Raw genomic sequence first — 21,501 nt, 5'->3', positions numbered from 1 at the left:
TTGTAAGTGCACTCTCTGCCCTCATGTTGTAAAGTGCTTCTTCTACCTCTTCCTTCCAGGCCGCGGACTCCGGCTCTGTGATTTGCCAGAGCCGTGTGACGTCACTCCCGCGCATGCACACGGGAGCCGCTACTAACGGCGCAGCCCCAAAAGTTATAGCGTCTTTTTTACTAGTCTGCAATTTTTAATTGGGACTGCGACATTATGGCAGACACATGGGGCACTTTTGGGACCATTGGCATTTATACAGCAATCAGTGCTATAAAAATGCACTGATTACTTTAAAAATGTCACTGGCGGGGAAGGAGTTAACACTAGGGGGCAATCAAGGGGTTAATTGTGTTCCCTGCTACGTATTTCTAACTGAAGGGGGAGGGGACTGACTAGAGGAAGTGACGGATCGTGGTTCCTAGCTAATAGGAACACAATCTGTCACTCCTCTCAGAACAGAACCGGTATTGTGTACACCAGGGGTCTCAAACTGGCGGCCCTCCAGCTGTTGCGAAACCACAAGTCCCATGAGGCATTGCAAGGCTGACAGTTACAAGCATGACTCCCACAGGCAGAGGCATGATGGGACTTGTAGTTTTGCAACAGCTGGGGGCCGCCAGTTTGAGACCCCTGGTGTACACACATACACACACACACATACACACACACACACACACACAATTTCCCTGTTCTGCCTCTCCTGCTCGCAATCGCTCATGGCTGGCGGTCATTGCGACAGTCTGCCACGAGCATTGGCACCCCTGCTGTGTAGTGGCGCACGTGCCTGCTATCCCGATCCCGCAAGCCGATGTATAGCCACGATGGTTTGTGGGATCGCGAATGTAGCAATTCCATATACACATACAACCTCATTGCTCCCAACTGTCCCTAGTGCAGTCTCAGTTGTCACTCTTTTTGGTCTGATGTTTACATCTCTACACAAAATGTACTATTTTACTACCAAAAGTGTTATGCTGGAGTTAACTTTTTATTTAACCAGCTCTATATTACTGCATTTGCCATTTCATAAAGAATATAAAGCAAAAATAGAAGTCAAAATGTACTAGAGGTCAAATGCAGTTGTTTAGCCAATCATCTTCTGGATAGTGTATTAGATTTTTATGACCTCTGTTTCCAGGGCCATGGCAGAGATTTGTGTTTGGTGCCAAGACAGGACCCACTAACCAGACTTTTAAAATGTTCACGTTTTTTAGAGATCACATCGATGACATTATCAGAATGGAACACAACGCAGGACAACTCCATGGCAGACAGAGATACAGACAATATAACCACCGGTAATTAGATATTCCTTTAATATTGGAATTGCAAGTTTTTAGAAATTTCGCATTTTACCTTATTTTCCCCTCACAGCTCCTGGATTCCTCAGAGGAGAAACATTACCAGCTTGTGACAACACCACCCGGCAGGATGAGATGACAGGTAATTGGTTTTATAGTGTTCATATGCTTTATTTTTTATTTTTTTTTCGCTTTTTTTATATACTGTACAGCGATATAAAAAGTCTACACACCCCTGTTAATGTCAGGTTTCTGTGATGAAAAAAATGAGATATGATAAATCATTTCAGAACTTTTTGCACCTTTAATGTAACCCTTAAACCATATAACTCAATTGAACAAAAAACTAAAATCTTTTAGGTGGATGGAAGGAAAAATAAAAAACCTAGAATAATATGGTTACATAAGTGTGCACACACTTAAACTAATACTTTGTGAAGCACCTTTTGATTTTATCAGCATTGTACATCTTGACTTGGCAATATTTGTCCATTCTTTGCAAAAACACTCCAAATCGTTCAGATTGCGAGGGCATCTTCTGTGCACAGCCCTGTTCAGATCACTTTGCAGATTTTCAAAATCGGATTAAGGTCTGGGCTCTGGCTGGGCCATTGCAAAACTTTAATCTTATTCTGGTGAAGGCATTCCTTTGTTGATTTGGATGTATGCTTTGGGTCGTTGTCATGCTGAAAGATGAAGTTCCTCTTCATGTTCAGCTTTCTAGCAGAAGCCTGAACGTTTTGTTCCAATATTGCCTGGTTTTTGGAACTGTTCATAATTCCCTCTACCTTGACTAAGGCCCCTATTCCAGCTGAAGAAAAACAGCCCCAAAGCATGATGCTGCCACCACCATACTTCACGGTGGGTACGGTGTTCTTTTGGTGATGTGCAGTGTTTTTGCGCCAAACAAATCTTTTGGAATTATGGCCAAAAAGTTCAACCTTGGATTCAGACCATAACACCTATTCCCACAAACTTTTGGGAGACTTCAGATGTGTTTTTGTAAAATTTAGCTAGTCTTGGAAGTTTTTCTTCGTAACAAAAGGCATGTGATTGTTGTCACATGTACCACACAGGCAGTACATTCCAGATATTCCTGCAACTCTTTTAATGTTGCTGTGGCCACTTGGCAGCCTCCCTGACCAGTTTTCTTCCTGTCTTTTCATCAGTTTTGGAGGGAGGTGCAGTTCTTGGTAACGTCACTGTTGTGCCATATTTTCTCTAGTCGTCTGTCCAGGACAGCACTAGAGAGATAGGCTCCACCTCCAGAGGCAGGAAACACAATCCAGATCTTTTAAGGGCGGTCTCCGTCCCTTCCCCTTCAGTCTTTGTGTTTCCTCCACCGGAGGAGGAGGCTGGATCAGGAGCTCTCCTTCCCCTGACGGTGGGATAGCCCATAAGAGACGGGGAAGGAGTTCGGATTACCTGTTGGTAAACGGACGTTTTGAAGTCCTCCGGTCGGGTTGACTGCAGCTTCGAACCGGCGTTCTCCTTCTGAAGCCCGGGGAGGGCGTTCGTTTCCCCACCTGACAATAGGTTGAAATTGGGCGCGAAGTCAGGTGGGGGACGGGCACAGGCTTCGAGTTCCGGCCTGTGCATCACAGGAGGAGGATAGAGGACTTCCGGCAATCCACTACCGGTCCCGGGTCGCGCGGCGAGCGTGGACGTTCGGGACCTTGGCGGCTATTTTAAAAAGCCGCAGCCACGAGGCGTTCGCGCTGCATCCAGGTGGTTAGGCGTGTGCTTCAAGCGTTCGTGCTGCATTACATTACGAAAAGAAGCCTCCAGGCGTGTTCCGATCAAAATGGATGCAGTGGAGAGTGGCAGTGGAGCCGAACCAGCTCAGGTAGGCAAACACAGAGGTGTCTTGTACCTACAGGGTTGGGAGTGAGGGGGGGAGTGATGGACTAATCAATGCAAAGGCATTCTGAAATGGTCCAGGTGTGTATTTCCTCCCTCCCTCTCTCAAACAGGATCCGGACTAAAGAGTCTTGTGAATCCTGTTAGCGGTTGGTGGGGTGCACATAAGTGTTGGGTGAAGGCATCCTATTTTTTTGCTAAGGTTTCGCTGATGTTAGCTTGTCTGGTTTTTCCCTTCCTTCTCTACTTCTCTTGTCTTGGGCTCTGCCCAAAGAACCAGAGAGGTCAGGGGGGAAGAAGAGATGTCCTTCATGTATGAATAAATTAAAAGAAGGATGGTCTAAGCCCCTCTGCAAACCATGCATAGACAAATTGGTCTATAAGGAAGCTACGGGGCCTGTTAGGATTTGATTTCTGGAGTACAGAAAGAAATGCAATCCATCAAGACAATGCTAGCGAACCTTGAGACCCCAAAACCAGCCGCAGTCCCCCCTGCTTCCACCCCAGAGGAAGGTGACTAATCAGGGGAAGAGGAATTTGATTCACTGGATGGCCTAAGTGAGACGGCATCATCCAGAGATATTCCTGTGCAAGGGACAAGCTTCCCCAGATACAGGCTCTCACTCAAGGAGGTAGATGCCTTACTGGGGGTGATTTATGAGACGCTCGAAATTAAAGAAGAGCCAGTCTCCCTGTCCTTGCATGACCAGATGTATCAGACCCTAAAGGCAGATCATAGCACACTGGAGAGTGGGAGGAGCCAGAGAAAAAGCTCTTTTTTTCCTAAAAGTATGAAGCGGAGATTCCCCTTCAGCGAGGACCCCACTTGCGTCTGGAACAAAGTGCCAAGGTAGACGCAGCTTTTTCCCAGTGTGTAAAATCAACCTCGCCTTTGAGAACATGGGTGATCTTAAGGAACCCATGGATAAAAGGATGGAGGTGCTGCTGAAGAGGTCATGGGAAGTAACCATGACTAATTCAAAACCTGCAATGGCCACGACAATAGTGGCTCGCAACTTGGAGGTCTGGCTGGAACAAATTGCAAAGCCATTTGGAAGGGGGGGCCTCCAGAAAGGAAATACTGGATTCCCTTCCTATGCTGCATAAAGCAGCAGGTTATATGGTAGATGCCTCTGCAGAGTCTGTTAAATTGTCAGCCAGGACCGCTGCCCTTGTAAACGCATCTCGCAGGGCACTTTGGTTGAAGTCTTGGTCAGGAGACTCGGCCTCAAAAGTGAGGTTATGTGGCATCCCCTCTGAGGGAGACCTCTTGTTCGGACAGGATCTTGAAAAGTCCTGGACCGTACTGCAGAGAAGGCCTTTCCTGTTAAACCCAAAAAGCTACAGGTAAATGCTTTTTTCATCCCCAAAGGCAGGGACAGTCACAGGGACAGACCTCTAAGGAGTCAACAACTAAGAAACAGTGGATGGGAGGAAAACAGAAAGGCAATCTTTTTTCCTCTTCTAAAAAAACCACTAAATCCCAGTGACCTGTTCCCTGTGGGGGAAAGACTGGGGCAGTTCCTCCCACAGTGGGAAAAGACTACCCCAAATACTTTTATTCTGAGGACCATCAGGGAGGGTTACAAAATACAGTCAAGCACACTTCACTTACAAGGATGTGTCTGACCAAGCCTCCCAAGGATCCCCAGAAAGCGACAGCTTTGCTGTCGCAAATTGGCGATTTAATAGACCAGAGGGTTCTAGTGCCAGTTCCGTCACAAGAAATAAACCACGGTTTCTACTCGCATGTGTTTGTGGTGAAGAAACCGTTAGGCAAATTCCGGTGAATTTTGAATCTAAAGTTGCTGAACAAGTGGGTAACTTATAAGAAATTCCGGATGGAAACAATCTTTACAGTGAGGTCAGTACTCCCTCCAAATTGTTTCATGGCCTCTCTCGATCTGAGGGACGCATATTTACACATCCCCATTCGAGAAGACTCAAAAGTATTTGAGGATAGTGATTCTTGGGGGAAGACAGATCCGATACAGGGCTCTGCCATTCGGTCTATCTTCTTCCCCCAGGATATTTACTAAGGTCCTGGCAGAAGCATTGGTTCCCCTGAGGCTGAAAGGGGTCGCTGTCATACCATACTTGGACGACCTTTTATTTTTCGCCCCCTCAAAGCTCCAACTGCAGGGAGGTCTGAGGGTAGCCATTTCTTGCCTAAAAAGGCTGGGGTGGTTAATAAACGAAGAAAAGTCGCACTTGACACCAACTCGGGCCATACAGTATCCAGGTTTCCTGGTAGATTCTGTGTCACAGAAAGTCTTCCTCACAGGGGGAAAAGGTGAAAAAGATGGTAACCTTTTTGCAGTCCAATCGGACAATTTCCATCCGCTCAGCTATGGCAGGGTTGGGCCTATTAGTGGCAACAATCCCTGCGGTTCCTTGGGCAAGAGCTTATTTCAGGGGCCTTCACGCCAATATTCTGAGCAGCTGAGACGGGACACAAGAATCCCTGGACGGGATTATCCATCTATCCTCAAAGACCAGAAGGTCTCTTTGGTGGTGTAAGAGAGGAGAACCTAGTACGAGGTCTATGGTGGTCTCCTCCAGTGTCTGTCTGCATCACTATGGATGCCAGTGCTTTGTGCTAAATAGCCCAAGGATACTGGGGGAGGCAATCTGGGAAGCCTTAAGGGCGTTTGCCAGGGATCTGAAGGACCACCATGTACAGGTCCTCTCGGACAGTATAGTGGCGATTTCCTACCTAAACAGGGAGGAACGAGATGCCCTTCCTTGATCAAGCTAACAAGTACGATCATGCATTGGGCAGAAGAAAACCTAGAATCAGTTTCAGCGGTCCATCTAAAGGGGGTAGACAACCACCTGGCAGACTTTGAGTCGACACCGGGTGTACGAATCAGAATGGTCCCTGAAAAGGGAGAGTTTCCAGCTGATGTGCAATGCGCAAATGGGGTCTTCCGGAGGTGGACTTGTTCGCCAAGAAAGCTAACACCCAGGTCCCAGTATACGACTCCCTAGCGAGGGACGCAGGGGCAAAAGGGATAGACGCTTTGGCACAAAACTGGGCGTTTCGCACTCGCTACGCCTCCCCCCCCCCCCCCCCCATTCAAGCTAATTCCTCTAGTCCTGAGGAAATTTTTGCAGGAACGGGCCACATTAATACTGGTGGTTCCATATTGGCCGAAGAGACCGTGGTTCTCAATGATGCTGGGTCTGACAGACGAGCCTCCCATCCTACTGCCGGAGAGAAAGGATCTGCTGTCCCAGGGTCCAGCTCTGTTGCCAGAAATACAGACCCTAAAGTTATCGGCCTGGCGTCTGAAGAGAGCCTCTTGAAGTCTAAGGGGCTCTCGGATAGGGTGATTAGAACACTCCTTTCTAGTAGAAAGAGAGTAACCCAAGCAATTTATGTTAAGTATTGGAAGGTTTTTTGTTCATGGTTGGACACTAAAAAGGTGTCTATAAGTATCCCGACAGTCTTGGCGTTTTTACAAGACGGTGCGGATAAGGGACTGGCCATTGGTACCTTAAAGGTACAAATTGTGGCCCTATCGGTTTTGTTGGATCAACCTCTGGAGGCAGACCCGCTGGTCAGCAGGTTCTTTAAGGGATTGACCAGGATTAAACCTGTTCCTTTCAAAAATTTACCCAAATGGGACCTGTCAATTGTGTTACAGGGATGGGTAAAAAAGTCTCGGGAAGAAGAACTTTCCTTGAAATGGATCACGCTTGAAACGGTGTTCCTAGTGGCTATTTCCACAGCCAGACGCATTAACGAGCTTCAGGCACTTTCGGTGAAAGAGCCGTTTTTACAAATTTTTGAAGAGGGGCTGGTGTTGCACACGGACCCTGGGTTTTTACCCAATGTAGTGACAAATTTCCATAGAACACAGGAAATTGTTTTTCCTTCGTTCTGTGGGTCCCCCACTAATCCTAAGAAGGTAGAGTTTAACCAACTGGATGTGAGAGCCTGTGTCTTACAGTATCTGGAGATGTCGAAAAGCATTAGAAAATCAACTGCATTATTTGTTTTACATGCGGGTTAAAAATGGGGGTCACAAGCTTCAAAGAATACAATTGCAAGGTGGATCAAACAAGCTATTGTAGAAGCCTACAAAAGGGATGAAAATGGAATGTCCTTTTTTCCCCCCATGGCTCACTCTACACGGGCACTATCGACCTCTTGGACAGAGCGAGCTGGAGCGACACCAGAACAAATTTGTCGATCAGCAACTTGGTCAAGCTACTCGACGTTTATGAAGCATTACAAATTGGACCTTATCTCAGCGCAAGACCAGGCGTTTGGGAGAAAGGTCCTTCAAGCGGTAGTCCCCCCCCTAATCTGGTAAGTTCTCGTTGATCCTCTCTAGTGCTGTCCTGGACAGACGACTAGAGAAAACGAGAGTTAGACTTACCGGTAACTCTGTTTCTAGGAGTCGTCCAGGACAGCATGGATTCCCTCCCTATATGCTGTTATAATGCTGGACAAGTGTTTTTGTCGTTACAGAAGCCGTTTCCGGGGAAGTTCTCGTTTACAAGACTGAAGGGGAAGGGACGGAGACCGCCCTTAAAAGATCTGGATTGTGTTTCCTGCCTCTGGAGGTGGAGCCTATCTCTCTAGTGCTGTCCTGGACGACTCCTAGAAACAGAGTTACCGGTAAGTCTAACTCTCGTTTTCGCCACTTGATGATGACTGTCTTCACTGCATTCCATGGTGTATCTAATTGAAATTGGAAATTCTTTTGTACCCTTCTCATGACTGATACCTTTTAACAATGAGATCCCTCTGATGCTTTGGAAGCTCTCTGTGGACCATGGCTTTTGTTGTAAGATGCGACTAGGAAAATGTCAGGAAAGACCTACTAGAACATGAGTTTGAATGGGATTGCCCGATTTTGAACACAGCTACATCCACAGTTATAAGAAGGTGTACATGCTTATGCAACCACATTATTTTAGTTTTTTTATTTTTACTCCCCCCCCCCCCCCTAAAATATTTCAGTTTGTTTGTGTTAAAGTTGTTCCACACACCCAAATTTGGAGGAGGTGCATTAAGATAAGTGTGAATTTTTGCAGAAGTCTTGAGGGGTCCATTTTGTTTAAACCAACCCTTGATAGATGGACTGGTCTGGGTGTTTTTTGGTGCCAAGATAACCACTAAGCAGACTTTGTTTAAAATGTTCTCTATACTTTAGACACCACGTCTTTGACATACCCAGAATGGAACACAACATTGGAAAACACCATGACAGGTGAAGATAAAGAAGATAGAACTACCGGTAATCAGATATTCAGAGAAGCCATACTCCTTATGATTTGAATTTCGCCTTTAATAAATTGTGGGAATTCATTTTTCTCTTCACAGCTACTGGATTCTTTGGACGAGAAACGTTACCAGCTGGTGACACCACCACGCAGCGGAATGAGACCACAGGTTAGGCATGTGCAATTTGTTTTGTAACTAATTGAAATTCAGTGGAACTTTGCATCTTTCAGACCATCAGATGCATCTGAATCTTTGAAGAAAAAAAATAACGAATTTCAACTTAACGAAATTAACGAATGAATTTGGCATGATTTGTTAAAGAAACAACTCAAGATACACTATTAATGACCTCCCAATTAGTATATCATCACAGCGCTCAAACTCCCCCTCCTCCCAGCTGCCACTTAAAAAACTAAATAAATCTATCGGAAGGTGAAGAGAAGCAAATCTAACACTTGAAATGCAAAAAACGCGCCACTAGGTGTTTTTTGCATTTCAAGTGTTAGATTTGCTTCTCTTCACCTTCCGATAGATGATTTGTTAAAGGTCTAATGAAACAGAAGGTCGACTCGACATGGCATTATCAATTCGTTTTTATTCTATTAGTGAGAAACTGAGCAAGTGGAAAGGAATTGATCCATCCAAATGATAGTTTTCTAGTCCAATCAGTGGATTCCTTTTCATGTTGGGGGCTGGATTACTGGCACAGAGTAAATCAAACAGACCAAGTCAAACAACTTTCCGAATTACGAATCGTTATGAAAAATAAATAAATTAAATATACATACATACACACATTATATATATATATATATATATATATATATATATATATACACACACATACATAATGAATTATCCAAAAATTAAACAATGCCAAAAACGAATTATTGTAACATAATGTATTTAACAGCACGAAATTATGTATTGCATACATACCATTAAATACCAGGCGCTAGAGCTGCACAATTCTGGCCAAAATGAGAATCACAATTTTTTTGCTTAGAATAAAAAGATCACAATTCTCGGGAGGCAAAATCTTTCACATTACACACACACAAATAAAACAGAAAAGTTTTTATTTTATTTTTTTATTAATTTTTTCCCCAAAAAATTGCATTTGAAAGACCACTGCGCAAATACAGTGTGACAAAATATTACAACAACCACCATTTTATTCTCTAGGGCAGTGATGGCGAACCTTGGCACTCCAGATGTTTTGGAACTACATTTCCCATGATGCTCAACCACACTGCAGAGTCCTTGAGCATCATGGGAAATGTAGTTCCAAAACATCAGGGGTGCCAAGGTTCGCCATCACTGCTCTAGGGTGTCTAGGGTGGTAAAAAAATATATATAACGTTTGGGGGTTCCAAGTAATTTTCTAGCAAAAAAAAAAAAAAGAAGATTTTAACTTGAAACCAACAAATGTCAGAAAAAGTTTTAGTGTTTAAAGCGGACCTCCACCCTAAAGTGTAAGGTCCGCTCATCGGAACCCTCTCCCCTCCTGTGCCACAAATGGCACCTTTCAGGGGGGAGGGGGGTGCAGATACCTGTATAATCCAGGTATCTGCACCCACTTCTGGGACAAGCTAGGCGCAGCTAGCCGCAGATGTCCCGCCCCCCCGTTGTGTTCTGGGAAACACACAGTTCCCAGGACACAGCGGGGACCAGTGAAGATGCACAATGCGACTCACGCATGCACAGTAGGGAACCGGGCAGCGAAGCCGCAACGATTCACTTCCCTGACAGAGGATGGCGGTGGGGGCAGCTGAGAGACGAGTGATTGCTCGTCATCTGCTGCCAACATCGCTGGACCCTGGAACAGGTAAGTGTTCATTTTTTTTTTAAAATTCAGCAGCTGCAGTATTTGTAGCTGCTGACTTTTTAAATATTTTTTTGAAAGATGCAGCTCCTCTTTAAGCTTTTTAGACTTGCACACAAAGTCTATTCCATTGACAAATTGTTACAATGTTTATACTTAAGTTCAACTGATAAAGAATGTTTTGATTCTTGGCAGAGTGACAGTTTTTCTCTTCCTTTCTTTTGAGGGCTGTGGCTTCAGAAAAGCAAAGAATTCTTTGCATAGAAAGAATTGTGAAACACTTTAGTAAGATCGCGATAACGATTCTTGACGATTAATTGTGCAGCTCTACCAGGCGCCATACCATATAGTGTCTGTTTTGTTGCGTTTTCTTGTATTTCCGATCCCACAAGATTCTTTGATATAGGTTATAAATTGATGAGAGCTGATGTTTGTATCTAAATTGCATTGTTTAGTGCACAAATAGATTAGGTCTTCAGCTAACTGGTAATGCTGTACTGCATCCTAGGATCCATTATGCATTACGTCCGATCAAAAATTAACATGCATTTCATTAAAAACGCACCACGACATCCCAAAAATCAGATGTGCCACAAAATTTGTACTACAATTAACAGAAACTCATAATGTGTATAGTTCTTTGTATTGCACTACAACCTACCTGTATGTGGGGCTACCTTAGTGCATTGGGGTACTGCAATGCATGTAATGTATGTTGATGTGCATTACTGCGATGTGTAGACATAAATGGGCCATGTGGGTTGGAGTAACACCCTGATAAGGTTGGAATGTCTCATTGTTGGTACTACCAAGAAGCTAGAATAGAGGACTGTTACTGCAACAGAGACTTTCTTCTTATCTTTTGGCTGCAGTTTTTAAGCCAGTCCGTAGGTCATACAGTTTTTTTGTGGGTTAAAAGGAAAAAACAGACCAGACCAGACCTAGACCAATTAGCAGACCTCCAGCTGTTGCAGAACTACAAGTCCCATGAGGCATAGCAAGACTCTGACAGCCACAAGCATGACACCCAGAGGCAGTGGCATGATGGGACTTGTAGTTTTGCAACAGCTGGAGGTCCGCTAATTGCATATCCCTGACCTAGACTGTCCATCTCGCTGCAAACACAGACCCTGTTTGTAACATCTATTAGTACTTTAGTGGGTGTGCATGAGTCTCTGCAAGTGCAGCAACAGAGGAGTCTGATGGTACCCGATTTACTAGTTTCTTGTGTATTTCTATACATAAAGTTTGACTGTTGAACGCAAACAGGTCAAAACACAAAAGCAGAAGCCGTAGATTTTGGTTAAATCAGGATGTGCCCTTGCCACCTACCTGCAGTTCTGCTCTGGCTAATTTCAGTCATCTTATCAAACTGAATGTACCACGTAGTGTTAATGTCTGTGAAGGCACTGTAGGTCATGGTATATAAAAACAAACAAATTAGGTGATGTAAATTAATGTGAACAAAGAAAAGTAGCACTCAGCTTGTTGTGTTATATTTTAGGCATCAAAGATTCACAACTTTTCTGGGTATCTAAAAGGACCTTTTTTAAGCCAGCCACAAATGGATCAAAATGTGGCTTGTTCAGCAGGGACTTGCTCAATTTTGGTCCATGTATGGGCACCCTGTTTAAACAGAAGTGGATCTACCAATTGACTTCTGTACAACAATTGGTCGTCCTTGGTTTGACCTGACCAGCATTATGCCACTATAGCTGACATGACTTGACCACCATTGAGGCCCTATAACCAGCTGGACCTGACCAACAATAAGGAACTATAGCCTGCTTGACCTGACCTTCAGTGAAGCAAAATGGCCATCTTCATAGTTTCATAGTTAGTAAGGTTGAATAAAGACACCAGTCCATCCAGTTCAACCTGAGTGAGTGTCTACAATTGTCCCTACATTGTACATTGCACGCTCACATCAGTCCCTACCCTCAAGGAGCCCACTATCCTAGGTCCCCATTCATATACTAGGGCCAATTTTGGACAGAAGCCAATTAATTTACCAGCATGTCTTGACCTAGCCACCATTGAGACACTCCATCACTGAGGCATTATTGCTGGCCTGATCCTGACCACCATTAAGACACTAAAGCTGGCTTGACTTGACCAACATTGAAGCACTATAGCCAGTATGATCTGACACCATGGAGACACTATAGCAGGCTTGATCTGACCACTACTGAGGCACTATAGCCAGCTTGACCTGACAACCATGGAGGCACTGTAGCTGGCTTGATCTGACCATCACTGAGACACTATAGCCAGTTTGATCTAACCATCCTTAAGGTATTATAATAATCTTGACCTGACAACCATGGAGCCACTATAGCTGGCTTGACCTGACCGACATTGAAGCACTATTAGCCAGTGTGACTTGACCAACACTAAAGCACTATTAGCCAGCTTTACTTGACCAACACTGAAGCACTATAGCCGGCTTGACCTGACCAACATTGAGGCATTATAGCTAGCTCGACCTGACCAACATTAAGGAACTATAGCTGTCCTGACATAACCAACATTAAGGCAATATAGCAGGCTTGACCTGCCCACCATTGAGGCACTCTAGCCAGTTTGACCTAACTGCCATTGAGACATTATAGTTGGCTTGACTGGACCATCATTGAAGCATTATAGTCATTATTCTGTCCTGACCACATCTGAAGCACTATAGCCGGCTTGACCTAACCACCATTGAGGCCCTTTATTTAAGCTTGACGTGACCACCCTTGAGGCATAATAGCCGGCCGTGCTTGACCTGACCACCATTGAGACACTATAACTGGCTTGATCTGATCACTATTGAGGCACTTCTAGCCAGCTTGACCTGACCAACATCGAAGCCACTAATTCTGGCTTGACCTGATCAACACTGAGAGGCACTAAAGTCAGCTTCAATAATCAAGATGTTGTTTAATCTGTATTATGAACTGCAGCAACCTATAGTAACAGTATTGGAGAGGCAGAGAGGGATATTACATGTAAATGTGTAGTATGAATAAATGTGTGCCTTCTTATCCAAAAACTCTCAGGTTGTCTACTGTTGCTTATTTGAATTAACAACTGAAAACAAAAAAATAATCGCCTAAAAAAAATATGGAATTTTTTTTCAAGAGTTTTGAAGAAGTTGTAGGCCATCTTAAAACAGAAGGGAAAACTATTTGGTTTATGTTAGACCTGGCTCTATTTCAACTCAGTCGTTAGGACCATAACACTAGTTTAAACTTGTCCAGTGAGCCATGCTTGCTTTAGATAAACCATATCCACTTTACACTACCCCATCTGGTTTTTCATGGACTAAAATGTGGTTGACATAGAGAGGGTAGCCCCAGCCTTATTGAAACTGTCTATATATAAAGGGTTAGGCACTCCAAAACGGCTGCTTTGCACACACATATATTCGAGAAAAAGGGTGCAATATTTTGTGATAAGCGCCTTTTTTGTTCTGCAGAATTTGAAGCCTCTAGAGGAAAGTCAAACAGTACTGTAATCCTGATTCTGGTGTCGCTGATGATCTGCGTGCTCCTGGTCACTGTACATCTTTTTCTTATGAAGCTGAAAAAAGCCCATGAAGCCTGGAAGAAAGGTAGGTGGTTATAAATGCTCAATAAAAAAAAAACTTTACACATGTGTGTAGATGGAAAATGGAGGTATGAATCCCACAGTGCACCAGCAGAGGCTCCAGGTTGGGAAGAGGTGTCCATCCTCTTGGTAGAGACACTGGCCCATTCTCTATAGACATCCCTGGCTGAGCACTGCAGTTCCCTGTGCACACATGGCATTATGGGGTGAGAACAAACAACTAATACAAGTCAAGCTATCAACGGCACCTCCTGCTGCTACTACCTTGGACTGCCACCCTCTATATTCCAGGAAAGTTATAGGCGCCTTCATCCATATTGGTTTTCAATGGCAATACACTATTAAATATTTCAATGCAAATATGGTGCTTTAACCCTTTCATGAAGAGGTTGAAGAGTGTAAAACACATACAGCAAAAGGGTAAGGTGGTGGCCATGCCACAGCCACATTTATAATGCACAATGATGTGCTTTACTAATCTGCTTAGCACTTTGCTTACTATGGAACTCCAAAGCAAGTTTAGCTCCATTCATTTCCATAAATGGGGAAAAATAAAGTAACTGGAGAAGTAATGTGACCCGCCTCACCTATCACCTGCGACATTATACAGAGAACACGCATTAGGACTCCACATTGCTGTCAGAATTGTAAATAGTGAGTAGTTAACGAGCGAAGTTAAAACTGCGGCATCTAGTGGATATCAGTAGCCAATGCTCCATTTTAAATGAGCCCCATAGTCTGTGAGGGTACCAAATCCAGAAGTGTGCAGAAGTCAGTAAAGGAATAAGAAGGTATTAATTGGTTGAATTAGGGTCCCATTGGCACCACAATTTAATGCTGTTCAAAGGAAGTGTTTTTGTGTTGCATCAGAGCTCCTCTTTAATCAGCGCTTTCAGTTTAATTTAAGTGCCACCTATGTATCCGACAAATGGTGATTGTGGGGGTTTAGAATGCTTTTGTCTCACATATTGTCCATCAATAAAGAAATATACATTGTATACTAACACAACATGTTCTATACAAATTAACAACAGTCACGTTGTTTCTCTTCACCTTTTACTAGCGCGCCCACTCCATTAATCATCCTCACTAATTGTCTTACACAATTTATATTAATGTACTTGTTGCCCGTTAGAAACAACTTAAATTAAGTCTCCTTTTTTTTTAACTGCCCTTCAAGCATCATTCACTTTACAGCCCTCTGCTTTTTACGAATAACCCATTAACGGAAGGACAGCGACTATTGAGGGGGCGAGCTACGTCCTGAGTAATGCACGACTTCAACTTAGCGCTCGCTTGGCCTAATGGGATTCTAATTAATTAATGGAGGGGGCCTGTTTATGTTTCCACCTTTTGAAAAGGACAAAACTCCGATTTAATCCACAAATTTACACAATCGACAAATTATCTGGGTCTGATCCGACAATGCACGTGGGGGCTTCTTCTCGGCTGCAGCTGGTGCCAGCTCTGGGTTTTGTCACCGGCCGTCTGCACACCTGCTGCTTGGATACTTTAGAGCGCACAAAAAAAAGGGATGCTTTGTTAGCTCTTTGTTACACTCTTGTCCTGCTCTTTGGCCTCTTCGTCTGAGATGAGGCACAATGCGTTGAGCTCTTCCTTCTACAGATGAGGAGCACACTAGAACTTTTCATGGCTGCATAGTCTCACGGGTCTTTTGCTGTATTTTTATTTTTTTATTTTTTTTAGAGAATGAAAATTCGGATCAGACTCTGGAGAGTAACAAATCCAAGTCAAATAATGAAGAAGCTCCTGGTCCAGTAAGGAATAGTCAAGGTGAGAAAAAAAAAAGTGTTTTGTAACATCTGCATATATGTACATAGAATTTGTTGGGTAAAAAAAAAAAAAAAAAATAAAGTGTAGAAAGATTGCTCCAGTGCTTGTTCAGCCACCTCCCTCCCCTACACCTTTATGGGGGCCACACAGAATGATTTTTATAAACGTCCATATTGATGATCGACTGCTGGCTACTGCTCTCCGGGAGAAAAGTACAATCAGAAGACTGAAAAGATGGTTTGATGTGCCATACGCTTAACAATCAAATTGATCTGCCTACTTTGCTACGATCGGTTCAGACTAATTTCAATGATATAGATCAGTTTTGTTCAAAATTGATTGATGACACAGTGGGGGTTATTTACTAAAGGAAAATCCACTTTGCACTGCAAGTGCACTTGAAAGTAAAGTCGCTGTAGATCCGAGGAGGACAAGCATGGAAAATAAATAAACAGCATTTTAGCTTGCACATGATTGGATGATAAAATCAGCAGAGCTTCCGCTTACAGTATTTCAGATTTAACCCTTAGATTAAGGCTGCATTCACACCTGAGCGCAGCTTTTTCAAGCATTTTTTGCGGCGTTTTTTACCGCGATTTTGGCGTTTTTTACCGCGATTCGCTGCGTTTTTTGCCGCGTTTTGTCGCGAATTTGTGCAGGGCAAAAGGTCACCAATGTTAAGCATTGCAGATACAGCGTCAAAACGCCCATAGAAACGCTCGTGGGAATGAAAACGCCCAAATCAGCCCGATTCGCGCGAAACAAAAAAGGGTCCGGAACTTGTTTGAGCTTCAGGCGTAGGGCTTCAGGCGACTTGCAGTGGAGATGTGAACCATCTCCATTGAGAATAATGTATTTTTTCCCCTCCAGCGTTTTGTAGCTTCAGGCGTAGGGCTACAAAACGCTCAGGTGTGAATGGGATCTTAGAGCGACTGTACTTCCAAGTGCACTTGAAGTGCAAAGTGGATTTGCCTTTCGTAAATAGCCCCCAGTTTATGTCTTTTTAATAATCCATAGATTCGATCATATTGTCCAATCAGATCGTTACATGTATGGCCACCATAAGGTGGATCTATTATCAAACATATGCTTCACGCTAGGCAGATGATGATAGCTTGCAGTTTTGGTCATTCGATCCATAGATTTGATCATATGGTCCAATCAGATCGTTTCATGTATGGCCACCATAAGGGGGATCTTTTATCAAACATATGCTTCACGCTAGGCAGAAGATGATGGCTTGCAGTTGCGGTGTAGTCCAATAGATCTCAATGGGGAGTCTGACAGGCCGTGCCCCCTGTCAAACTCAACAAGTCAAGTTCAATTTGCACTAGCATATGTACCATCCCCTTTTGCTGCCTTGATAGGGCTTAGATGGGCAATTATGGTGGGGGGATAATAAAAATCAACCGCATGTCTTTACCCCCTGTGTAATAGGGGAATTTAAAGCTGAACTCCAGGCAGAAATTCCAAATCAGTATTATTAATGTCAGCTTCTACCCTGCCCTTTTTTTTTTTCCAAACAAAACAGCAGCCACTGATTTTAAAGGGCTCGGTGTCCCCACTTTACTGTATGTAAGAGGTATGCCTGCTCTTTTCCCCAGGTGCCAATTGTGTAAGGACCCCATAGTAATAAATCTCTAATAGTGGCAGCATTATTTCACACTTGCTGTAGTGGGAGGACCTGGACATCTCAGACTCCCAGTTTGTCCCATCCATACTCATTGTCTAGTTTAATTGACATGCACACTTCTGATCGCCGTTCTACATCACCATTGAATGCACGAATTCCCATTATATTATGAGAATAGTAGCTTGGTCTAACAGCCCTGAACAGTAAAAGGGAATTCTATTGGCATTTCATTCACCCCTCCTCCCAGTGCCAGTGACATCATGGATATTAAAAAGATAATTTTCACAAAAACTATGTACATATAAAAAAACATAATATGCTCATTTTTAATGTGGAAAAGGAAAAGAGGCAGTGGTAAAAATTGATAAAATATGATTTACCTATTTTCCATTTCCACAATTAGAAAATAACTTTAAAAAAAGCCACCCCTGACCTCTCTAGCTGCTTGTACTGTGAATAATTAATTCAGATATGTCCTCAAAGTTCACATCACAGACCCTAAAATCCAGAACTAACAGCTATGAAATACCTGCTGTGTATTTACATTAGAAGACTAGCAGACTGCCATTGAAGGTAAAACTTCTAGGTATTACCTCTGTCAGAGATCACAGTATTGCACCCAATAGTGACTTCATATGCATTTGCAGAAAGACTGCGCCATCTTTGTTCAGGATCATCATCCACTTCCTGGACTGAGAGGGCAGCTCAGAGAGGACATAGTTCAATGATGTGCCCAGCTTTGTTCAGATGAGTGCTGAATGCAGATGGATATGCTGCACTTGGTTATTGGGGGGCCATTCCACCCACATTTGGAAGCTACGTAGTATCCAATGTTGGGGCAAACAAAACACAAAAACATGCTTCTGAATTTGCATGTGTGTATGTTTAGCAGTTAGGGGCACATTAGGTCAAAGCCATGTGTCAGCTACCACCCCTTAAAGTGTATGCAAGGCCAATGCTTTTCATTTTAGTTTTGGATAGAGTAGAGAATGGTTTATTCATACAGTTGTGCTCATTAGTTTACATACCCTGGCAGAATTTACGATTTCTTGGCAATTTTTCAGAGAATATGAATAATAACACAAACTTTTCTTTCACTCGTGGTTAGCGTTTGGGTGAAGCCATTTATAATCAATCAACTGTGTTTACCTTTTTTAAATCATAATGACAACAAAAACTACCCAAATGGCCCTGATCAAAAGTTTACATGGTGATTTTGGCCTGATAACATGTACACAAGTTGAAAAAAAGGGTTTGAATCACTATTAAAGGTAACCATCCTCACCTATGATCTGTTTGCTTGTAATTAGTTTGTGTGTATAAAAAGGTCAATGAGTTTCTGGACCCCTGACAGACCCTTGCATCCTTTATCCAATGCTGCACTGATGTTTCCTGGATTCTGAGCGATGGGGAAAGCAAAAGAATTGTCAAAGGTTCTGCGGGAAAAGGTAGTTGAACTGTATAAAGCAGGAAATTGGTATAAAAAGATATATCCAAGGAATTGAGAATGCCAATCAGCAGTGTTCAACCTCTAATCAAGAAGTGGAAAATGAGGGGGTCAGGTAGACCAACTAAAATTTCAGCCACAACTGCCATGAAAATTGTTTGGGATGCCAAGAAAAACTCACAAATAACTTCAGGTGAAATACAGGATTCTCTGAAAATGTGGGGTGGCTGTTTCAAGATACACAATAAGGAGGCACTTGAAGAAAGATGGGCTGCATGGTCGAGTCGCCAGAAGAAAACCATTAGTATGCAAATGCCACAAAGTATCCCACTTACAATACGCCAAACAGCACAGAGACAAGCCTCAAACCTTCTGGCACAAATAATTTGGAGTGATGAGACCAAAATTGAGCTTTTTGGCCACAACCATAAACGCTACATTTGGAGAGGAATCAACAAGGCTTATGATGAAAGGTACACCGTTCCTACTGTGAAACACGGAGGTGGATCGCTGATGTTTTGGGGATGTGAGAGCTACAAAGGCACAGGAAATTTGGTCAAAATTGATGGCAAGATGAATGCAGTATGTTATCAAAAAATACTTGAGGAACATTTGCATTCATCTGCAAGGATGCTGCGAAGATGTACTTGGACATTCTAACATAACAATGATCCAAAAAAAAACACAAGACCTGTCATTGGCTACAGCAGAATAAAGTGAAGGTTCTGGAGTGACCATCTCAGTCTCCTGACCTCAATGATCATTGAGGTCACATTTGAGATCTCATCATCTGGGGAGATCTCAAATGTGCGGTTCATGCTAGACATCCCAATTTACAGGAACTGGAGGCTTTTTACCAAGAGGAATGGGCAGCTTCACCATCTGAGAAGATAAAGAGCCTCATCCACAAATACCACAAAAGACTCCAAGCTGTCAATGATGTTAAAGGGGGCAATGCACGGTATTAAGAACTGGGGTGTGTAAACTTTTGATCAGGGTCATTTGGATAAAAAGAGTAAACAGTTGATGGATAATAAATGGCTTCAGCCAAACACTGACCATGAGTGAAAGGAAAGTTTTTGTGTTATTCATATCCTGTGAAAAATGACCTAGAAATCATAAATTTTGCCAGGGTATGTAAACTTATGAGCACAACTGTATACTGTATGTGCAATGCACCATATAGAAGATGCACTAAGGCATTGCACCTGTGATACACATGCGTTGCAGCACACCAAAACACAAAGTAATGTGCTACGGTTCTTTGTGGATTAAAAAAAAAAAAAAAGTCCACATTTTTTGGTGTATTGCAACAACTATTATTTGAATGGTCTAAATCGCACTGAGATTCCAGTCTGTATTTTTCATTATCTTTTACTTGTGTGCTCTGGCCGGGTTATTTCCCTTCACATCCTGCCCCAGAGCCACAGTAAGGCTGGGTTCCCACCTCCGACGGATGCATCTTGCTTCAGGTGCAATGGAGATATGTGAACCGGTGTTCTGGCAGATAGTGTCCTGCCATCGTATAGTGTCCGCCCCGTACTGTGCATGCACAGTACGGGGCAGAAGAAGCTTTGGAAAATCTCCGAAGCTGAACGTCGCCTGCGCCGTGAGTGGAGGTGGTAGCCCCACCATCCAAGCGGACATAGGGTTGTGAAAATTAGAGGGCCCCTCGCAGGCGAGCGTCGCTCGCCACGCTTCGGGCTCGGCCTCACATCGCTCGTCTCTTTTTTATTCCTACTCTATGTCCACTTGGATGGTGGGGCTAGAACCTGGACTCACGGCGCAGGCGCCATTCATCCTCGGCTATTTTTGGAATCTGTGTTGCTGTGTACTGTGCATGCGCAGTACACAGCAGACACTATCTGATGGGGGACCTTATATGATGGGACACCGGCTCCATAGAGAACCTGTCACAATATCCTGTCATGCGAATTGGATGCGGTGAACCCGCAGGTGTGAACCCAGCCTAAGAGGAGATCTCCGCAAAGGAAGAACTGAACTACCATCACATTCAATCACCTTGTTTGTCTTCTTACAGCGGTCACAAATCAAAATGGATCCGGAATTAAGTACAACAATCAGGTTTCCATGTGATCACCACCAAATCCCACCGATGTGCAATAACGTTCTCCGTGTGAAGATATTGTTTGTTTGGTTTTTACTGTTTAGATGATGATTTTATATGTGAATAGATATTGTGTATGATCTGTAAATAATATTTTTATACCTGGAAAGTTTTTTTTTTTCCATTAAACTAAAAACAATAAATTATTTTATTAGAATGATTGTATTGATTACTGGAAAGTACTGAAAGCTTCCGACACAATATAGATTGCCATCATATTATAGGAAATCACAAGGCAAAAGAGAACAGGTCACACCATCACATTTTGCCAAAATGGAAAAAATTAGATGAAATACTAAAAAATTGTAATGTGAAAGGAAGGTAAAATATGGTTGTGCCAAAGAAAAAAAAAAAAGCGATATTGATCTCCTATCAATTGGCCAAGGCAACTATGACTTGGCAGGTACATTTACTAGCAACCCTGCCTAAACATCAGGGTGCTACACACATCACCCCCAAAGCACTGCCTCTTTCACACACCCCTCACCCTACTGCCCCTTCACATCCCTCTCCAGCACTGTCCCCCTTCACCACCACCACCCCCCCCCACACAGCACTGCCCCCCTTCACATCCCCCCCAGCACTGTCCCCCTTCACATCCCACCACAGCACTGTCCCCCTTCACATCACACCCCCCCCCCCCAGCAATGTCCCCCTTCACATCCCACCACAGCACTGACCCCCTTCACATC

At 43.5% G+C, this 21,501-nt stretch overlaps 1 protein-coding gene across 3 annotated transcripts in view; it reads left to right on the top strand.

Moving 5' to 3' along the window:
- CRTAM (cytotoxic and regulatory T cell molecule) overlaps positions 1-20,933 on the top strand; it is an 85,732-nt gene extending 64,799 nt beyond the window's left edge. For 2 of the 3 annotated variants that reach the window (XM_077457760.1, XM_077457758.1), the window contains 7 exons: positions 1,206-1,289; positions 1,366-1,434; positions 8,321-8,404; positions 8,491-8,559; positions 13,677-13,811; positions 15,515-15,601; positions 20,723-20,933. In XM_077457760.1, coding sequence (XP_077313886.1) covers positions 1,206-1,289; positions 1,366-1,434; positions 8,321-8,404; positions 8,491-8,559; positions 13,677-13,811; positions 15,515-15,601; positions 20,723-20,778 — 584 coding nt within the window. In that variant the 3' untranslated portion in view covers positions 20,779-20,933. The remainder of the gene's footprint in view (positions 1-1,205; positions 1,290-1,365; positions 1,435-8,320; positions 8,405-8,490; positions 8,560-13,676; positions 13,812-15,514; positions 15,602-20,722) is intronic. The other variant, XM_077457759.1, reaches the window with a different exon arrangement.
- Positions 20,934-21,501: the final 568 nt, after the last annotated feature.

Source organism: Lithobates pipiens, unplaced genomic scaffold (genome assembly GCF_037356315.1).
Source record: "Lithobates pipiens isolate NorthernLeopardFrog02 unplaced genomic scaffold, aLitPip1_a1.2 Scaffold_27, whole genome shotgun sequence".
NCBI classification, from domain to species: Eukaryota; Metazoa; Chordata; class Amphibia; order Anura; family Ranidae; genus Lithobates; species Lithobates pipiens.
This window is presented reverse-complemented; position numbering and strand designations above follow the sequence as displayed.